The sequence below is a fragment of the Salvelinus sp. IW2-2015 genome, unplaced genomic scaffold, assembly GCF_002910315.2.
Source record: "Salvelinus sp. IW2-2015 unplaced genomic scaffold, ASM291031v2 Un_scaffold5483, whole genome shotgun sequence".
NCBI classification, from domain to species: Eukaryota; Metazoa; Chordata; class Actinopteri; order Salmoniformes; family Salmonidae; genus Salvelinus; species Salvelinus sp. IW2-2015.
The window spans coordinates 58,285-65,758 of record NW_019946748.1 but is presented as its reverse complement, the minus strand read 5'-3'; the positions used below and the strand labels follow the sequence as shown (position 1 = coordinate 65,758).

The window sequence follows — 7,474 nt, the reverse complement described above, 5'->3', positions numbered from 1 at the left end:
CTTTAGATTTTCCCGTGATGTCAAGCAAAGAGGCACTGAGTTTGAAGGTAGGCCTTGAAATACATCCACAGGTACACCTCCAATTGACTCACATCATATTATTATCAGAAGCTTCTAAAGCCATGAGATCCTTTTCTGGAATTTTCCAAACTGTTTAAAGGCACAGTCAACTTAGTGTATGCAAACTTCTGACCCACTGGAATTGTGATGCAGTGAATTATAAGTGAAATAATATGTCTGTAAACAATTGTTGGAAAAATTACTTGTGTCATGCACAAAGTAGATGTCCTAACCGACTTGCCAAAACTATAGTTTGTTAACAAGAAATTTGTGGAGCAGTTGAAAAACAAGTTTTAATGACTCCAACATAAGTGTATGTAAACTTCCGACTTCAACTGTACATTGCCTATTCAAACCACATTACTTTTTCCACATTTTGTTATGTTACAGCCTTATTCTAAAATTGATTCCATTTTCCCTCATCAATCTACACACAATACCCCATAATGACAAAGCAAAAACAGGTTTTTACACATTTTACATTGACATAAGTATTCAGACCCTTTACTCAGTACTTTGTTGAAGCACCTTTGGCAGTAATTACAGACGCGAGTCTTATTGCGTATGACGCTACAAGCTTGGRACATTTGTATTTGGGGAGGTTCTCCCCTTATCTGCAGATCCTCTCAAGGATCTCACAGCTATTTTCATGATGTGACATGCAGAGGTGACCGGTCCYCTCCTGATCCCCGGGATCGTCATCTTGGTCAGCGTCCTGCAGATGGTGCCACGCGTTGGGGAGGGGGTACTGTCATGTGTAATCCCTCTCCGGCCTCTAGGTCACCAGGCTGCTCATTAGGGTGCACACCTGTCACCAGCATTACACGCATAATGACACTCAACTGGACTCCATCACCTCTTTGATTACCTGCCCTTTATATGTGACTCCCTTTTGTTTCTTCCCTAGTCGTCATTGTTGCTGTTTGATGTCGGTGCGCTGTTTGTGTTTCTTGTTTTGTTCATTTATTAATTAAATGTATTCACTCCCTGACCTCTGCTTCCCGACTCTCAGGTACATCATTACAGGGGACCTTGCAATGCCTGCAGAATTTTTTGTACCCTTCCCCATACTGTGGCTCGACCATCCTGTCTCGGAAAGCTCTACCGACAATCTTTCGACCTCATGGCTGGGTTTTTGCTCTGACATGCACTGTCAACTGTGGATTTTATAGACGGTGGTGTGCCGTTTCAAATCAATGTTCCAATCAATTGAATTTACCCACAGGTGGACTCCAATCAAATTGTCGAAACACCGAGCCTTCACATTTCGAAGTCTCATAGCAAAGGGTCTGAATCCTTATGTAAATAAACTGTGTAACAAACCTTTTTTTTCAAAACCTGTTTACTGCTGTTGTCATTGTTGAGGTTTGTGTTGTAGATCGATGAGGAAAAAATTTATTTAATCATTTTAGAAATAAGGCTGTAATGGTAAACAAGGGGTCTGAATACTTTCCGATGCACTGTATGGTGTAAACGGATGTGAAATGGCTAGCTAGTTAGCGGTGGTGCGAGCTAGGCAGCCTTTTCAGTCCGGTTACGTCACTTGCTCAAACCTAGAAGTAGTGGTTCCCCTTGCTCTGCAGGGCCGCGGCCTTTGTGGAGCGATGGGTAACATGCTTCGTGGGCGACCGTGTTGATGTGTGCAGAAGGTCCCTGGTTCGCGCCCGTGTCGAGGGACGGTCTAAAAGTTATACTGTTACATTGGATGCCGTGACCCGGATCACTGGTTGCTGCGGAAAGGAGGAGGTCGAAAGGGGGGTGATCTGTAACGGATGTGAAATGGCTAGCTATGTTAGCGGCGGTGGTGCCGAGCTAGCAGCCTTTCAGTCCGGTAACGCACTTGCTCTGAAACCATAGAAGTAGTGGTCTCCCCTCCTCTGACAAGGGGCACGCGCTTTGTGGAGCGTGAGGTAACGATGCTCCAGTGGGGGACCGTTGTTGATGTGTTGCAGAAAGTCCCTGGTTCCGCGCCCGCGGTCGAGGGGCGGAAGGCTACTGTTACAATTGGATTGCCGTTGACCCGATCACTGGTTGCTGCGGAAAAGGAGGAGGTCAAAGGGGGGTGAGTGTAACGGATGTGAAAATGGCTAGGCTAGTTACGGCGGTGTGCAGCTAGCAGCCTTTCAGTCAGTAACGTCACTTGCTCTGAAACCTAGAAAGTAGTGGTTCCCCTGCTCTGCAAGGGTCCGCGGCCTTTGTGGAGCGATGGGTAACGATGCTTCGTGGGCGACCGTTGTTGATGTGTGCAGAAGGTCCCTGGTTCGCGCCCGTGTCGGGGCGAGGGGACGGTCTAAAGTTATACTGTTACATTGTCACTACTTCTAGGTTTCAGAGCAAGTGACATGAAAGGCTGCTAGCTCGCACCACCGCTAACTAGCTAGCCATTTCACATCCGTTACATATGTTCATAGTGTATCTATAAATACAACATATTTGGCTCCATTTGCGCAATAAGGTCAATTATGTCGTGCCATTTTAAGTATCATTTCTCACATCAATCAACAGTATTTGGGCAAACATAGATTTCTCACAATCAAAAATTCCTTGTGGACAGATGTGAGCTGTTTCCAGTTCATTCCTGAATCCCACTCTCTTATTTCCTACAAATGACATGCCATCCTCTACTTCGTCTAAACATTAGATAGCTGTTTATGTTAGTCTTCCATGATCTTCTTTACAATTGGTTGATTWTTTACTGTAACAACAGATACAAATTCAAACTTCCTTTGTTCAATATCTTTCCAACCACGCCCTCGCCATGGGAAAGCTGACTTGTATTCGCCCAGAAAAACGTCAATCCAAATTCTCCGAACTGCATTGGCTGTAATTCAACACAATGAATTTAGACCACTACCARACATTGCAGAGGCGCGGAAGTTGTTTTAGTAGGGTACGTTGTGTTGTTAAATTGTGCGAAATAACTTCAAATACAGTTAGTTAAATCTATTTTTAAGGACATGTGGTTTGGGAGCAGATGAACGCATTGAAAGTGTTCTGAATGTTTGAAATCCTCGAAAAAAAATAACATCCCATCGTTAGCATGCCGATGTAACAATGTGTTAACCGAACCTGACTGGCTAACGTTAGTTATTTGCATATCTAAAGTTAAATGTACATTGTTTTCTGAAATGCAACTATACTGACTGACATTTGCTTACAATTTAGTATTGTTTTGGTGTCAAAGTGATGTCAACTTTATCTTCACACATTAATTTTTAGCTAGCTAACGCGTTAGCTGGAGACAGCTGGCTACCTAACAGCCATTGTAAGTAACGTTATCTGCTGCTAAGTGTTACCAGACTTTGGAAAGAATAGGAGATAACTACCAATTACTTTCTCGTATTCATCCAGACAGCTACTATAGCTAGCTAGTATAATGTTAGTTGTCTTACAGAAAGACACATTCAGCATCCTTACCACTCCGATTTAGAAAACAAGGTAAGTTGAGCTATTATAATAGCTAGATACAATGCCAATGAGTAACGTTAATAGGTTGTTGTTGAGAAGCTAGGCCTATATACCGCTCCACGGTTTTACAAGAAGAATGGAAGTTGACAGTAAGTGAAGCGTTTTCCTGTGTCTTGTCTCGTAGCAGAATGTTGGGGGAATGCGGTATGCTGGAACGAGACAGAAGGGGGCTTCGGAAATGCTCTGTGACTCTCTGCAAAGAGATGGTGGTGGACGAGCTGTTCATTCAGRRGCTGCAGACAGACGACATTCTTACCGACAGCATGGCAGAAAGCATCCTGGTATGTTGAGTTCACCATGTTAAATTGTGTCGTTCGATACTACTACCAGGTCAGGTGATTTATGACACTATCAACGTCCAAAAAATGGATGCAATCATGGCCCAAATGTCTTATTGTTGATTTATTTCATTAACTTCAATCATGTAATCAAATGTGAATGTTAGTTTAMATCAGGGTTTCCCAAARTCGGTCCTTGAAACTTGTCCTTGCCCCCTGTGTGCATGTTTAAAAATGTTTTGCCCTAGCACTACACAGCTGATTGAAATCAAAGCTTGATGATGAGTTGGTTATTTGAATCATGTGTAGTGCTAGGGCAAAAAACAAAATATGCACGGGGGGGCCGAGGACCGAGTTTCAGAAACCCTGGTGTAGATTACCATGTCTTTCACTTTCTATTTTTTGTAATCTGTGTTGATATCCGTTTTTCCCCAGGTGGAGCCGACCTCCCACAAGCGGAGCTGGCGTCTGCTGTCCCTGCTTCCCAAGCGTGGTCCCAGAGCCTTCAGCAGCTTCTGCTCAGCACTGAGAGACACAGAGCAGCAGCACCTATGTGCCCTGCTCACAGAGTCACCAGAGAGGGACGGAGAGAGACAGGTGAGTGGGCACACAACACAATAATCAGACGTTGATCCAGACAGACGAGCAGAAGGACAAAGATAGYAAGGGAGAGGGGTGAGCGCCACAACCAACCTAAGCCTCAAACTGTGCCCTATACACAGTGTCCCCAGACAGCTAAGGCGAAAGACAGGGCTGAGGAGGTGATTTCCACAACATACCCAATCCAAGCTTCAGACCGCTACGCCCCATTCACAAAGACCCCAGTCAAAGACAGTGAGGAAGAGAGGGATGAAGAGAAAGAGGTGAGCTCTAACCAACACCTAACCCAAGCTACAGACTAAGTTAGAATATTTTCCTGGTATTTTACAAATGTTCCATCCCAAGAATAAAACAACTTTTCTCCCAAGTAACCCTGTATTTCCCTTCAAAACTGGAAGTGTCATTCAAAAACATTATAAAGCATATGTAATGAAAAACGTTCAAACCTAATGCTACCTGAGTCTGATACATTTTACGAGCCCTACATTAAAGACATTTAATGAGCCCAAAGCCCATTATCTATAGGATATAGGCTACTGCACATTATGCACGACAGAGAAGCATAAAACCCCATAGATGTAGCTAGCTAAATGCTTTCTTGGGTAAATAAATGAAACAAGCTCCAGTAGGCTAATCTTTTTGAGTGTGAACTGTATTACTGTATTGTATTATACTGTATTATATAGACTGGAATTATGCACATCGTTCAAACCATGATAAAGCGGAAGAGAACATGAAGATTGAATGATTATGGGTCTGAATTTATAACTGCAATAGTCTGCCACCYTTGCACGCATTCACTGTTCTTTCAAACTAGTTCTGTTGGCTTTATTTATCATTTAGCCAAAAATATATTGCGTCCCTCTTCGAATAGTCTATTGGTTTAAGAAATGCTAAAAAGATTGTCTAGCTTTTCCTGCATGGGACTCAGAGCTAAGTAGCGTTTTTGTAAGGCGTGGCCAGCGGAGCACAGGCACTTGCATAATGCGCAAGAGACACAGGCTATAAGTTAGATGCTTATTATGCATTACCCATCATTAATTACCTAAATATAAGGCTAATAATGTATTACCTGAAAGAGGTAGGCTAGAACATCTATATCTCAATTTAGAACAGGATTATCTATTTTGGATGCAATTTGAATGGAGTTGATAGAGAGAGAGTGTGTTCACTGATTTAAAGCAACAATATTAGAGTGATAGGCTGTTTTTAAAACTCTCGAGCTGCAATAAACATTTTTTTTAACCAAAAATACAAAAACAAGGTGACCCCTGAAAGCCAGGTGGAGATGGGTAAATTGGACGGGCATTCTGTTTTTATATTACTGTTGCATAGGCTATGCTGCAGTCTATGTAGGCCTACCCTTCACAAGAAAAAACGTTACCATGATGAGATGATACAGGAAGCGTAGCTGCTGCTTTTGCAACAGCTAATGGGGATCCTAATAAAATACCAATACAGTAGGTCTACATGCATTGTGAACTGCGCTCCATACTGAGATGGGCTGCCTGTCTCGCCCCTGAGCATTGATTCATCATGCAGCGGCCGTAGAGAAACCAGATTTAGACATCGCGTATCATTTTAAGTTCCATTTCACTCCATGCTGTTCATATAAATCATTTATTATAATTTACCGGTTTCTCGCAGTTATTTAAAAAGGGGAGTGGTTTTGGACGGTAAATCTCGGAAACCGGGTTCCTGCCATTCAACCCTACTACAGACTGTCCCCCCCAGAGTCCCCAGGTAGTCACTAGAGAAAGAAGTGACCACAACACTCCCAACCCAAGCTACAGACTGCTGTAACAGGAAGATAGAGGGGGATGGGGAGAAAGAGGGGAATAAGAAAAGAGGAGGAGAGATGTAGATTGGGAGATAGGTGAGAATCAGCCATGACTCCCAACCCAAGCCTCTGGGTGTTTTGGTATTCACACTGCAGATGGAGAGAAAACAAATCAGGTCATGGAACTGGGTTTCTGGCCTATTAAAATGGGGTTCAGATCTGTTATTTATTGACTACGGGTCGGGAACGGTATACTCTCTCTATCTGCAAGAGGACAAGTTTACATTTAGAGTGGGTGTAATGTTCTAGTGTCATTCGATTGGGACTCTTAGGAGCGAAATCTTATAGTCTTCCTCATAATTCTGGATACATATTGTACTCATCTATGCCCTACCCGCACTGACCCAACCTCACGCGCGCGCATGGGGTGTCCGCCCCTCAAAGAAGGCCAGTCAGGGTGAGTTGTTCATAGGAGCCGCTCCGCGAAGTGCGTCTTTCCGGGCTGGCGTCCATTCAAATCCAGTTTGACAACCTGGTTTCATTCACTAGTATCTTATGCTCCTTGCACGTTTCCTTTAGTAGGGCAAGTCTATGTGCCGCAGAGAGGAGCAGCAGTATGGTTTTGATCGTGGAGGGGTTATCTGATTGGGACTGAGACGCAAACTAAAAAGATGGGAGATTTAACTAGAATGTAATGCATTCTGTTTGTTGGCTTGCAATGGGCAAACTCTCAAGAAAAACAAGTAAACAAGCTGAATATTTTTCATATGGAACAGCCCAAATAAACCTGTGTTTTAAATGAAAATGTTTCCCCATATAGAGTGGTTAGGTCCAAAAGTTGCAATATAAGGTGTTTTAATTTATATGGTATGAATCAGCACAGATGTGGGGAAAGCATCTGATTCGTTTGGCCTAGTTGAGACACTTATGGGTTTGTGGGTTGGCCTCGCTCGCACAACTTTGACACGCTGCCAGTGCGTCTCGCCGCTGCACGCCGCTCGCAGAAGGCGTGACGCAATGTAAATATGCACGGCCCGATGTGGGACTTTGTGAGCTCACGCCGATTTAGTGCGCCTGACACCTGGATATCTGTTTCAAAGCTACATGGATTGGTGAGGCATTGGTCTTGCTTTGGGTGGCTTATACGGTTGTGGTCGTTACAAAGTTGGTATATTGTGTGTTGACATAGCACGTTCCCTTTCAGACAGAACCTTTGTTGACGCGGCACTCTGAAGTTAAGGAGTGTATGTAGAAGAGACATGTCAGCCAGTGATCCTCCCATCGGGGG

General features: G+C 43.6%; 1 protein-coding gene across 4 annotated transcripts; it reads left to right on the top strand.

The window, feature by feature from the left end:
* The first annotated feature begins 2,869 nt into the window (after positions 1 to 2,869).
* On the top strand, positions 2,870 to 5,055 carry LOC112078275 (caspase-2-like). 4 transcript variants are annotated; one of them, XM_024144566.2, is made up of 5 exons: positions 2,909 to 2,950; positions 3,455 to 3,498; positions 3,653 to 3,809; positions 4,242 to 4,403; positions 4,529 to 5,055. In XM_024144566.2, the coding sequence occupies exons 3-5, from the start codon at positions 3,657 to 3,659 to the stop codon at positions 4,706 to 4,708; spliced, it is 495 nt and encodes a 164-aa protein (XP_024000334.1). In that variant the 5' UTR covers positions 2,909 to 2,950; positions 3,455 to 3,498; positions 3,653 to 3,656; the 3' UTR covers positions 4,709 to 5,055. The 4 variants fall into 4 exon arrangements, with proteins under 4 accessions (XP_024000335.1, XP_024000333.1, XP_024000334.1 ...); XM_024144567.2 differs by lacking the exon at positions 3,455 to 3,498 and having other exon boundaries at positions 2,870 to 2,950; positions 3,656 to 3,809; XM_024144565.2 differs by lacking the exon at positions 3,455 to 3,498 and having other exon boundaries at positions 2,872 to 2,950.
* Positions 5,056 to 7,474: the final 2,419 nt, after the last annotated feature.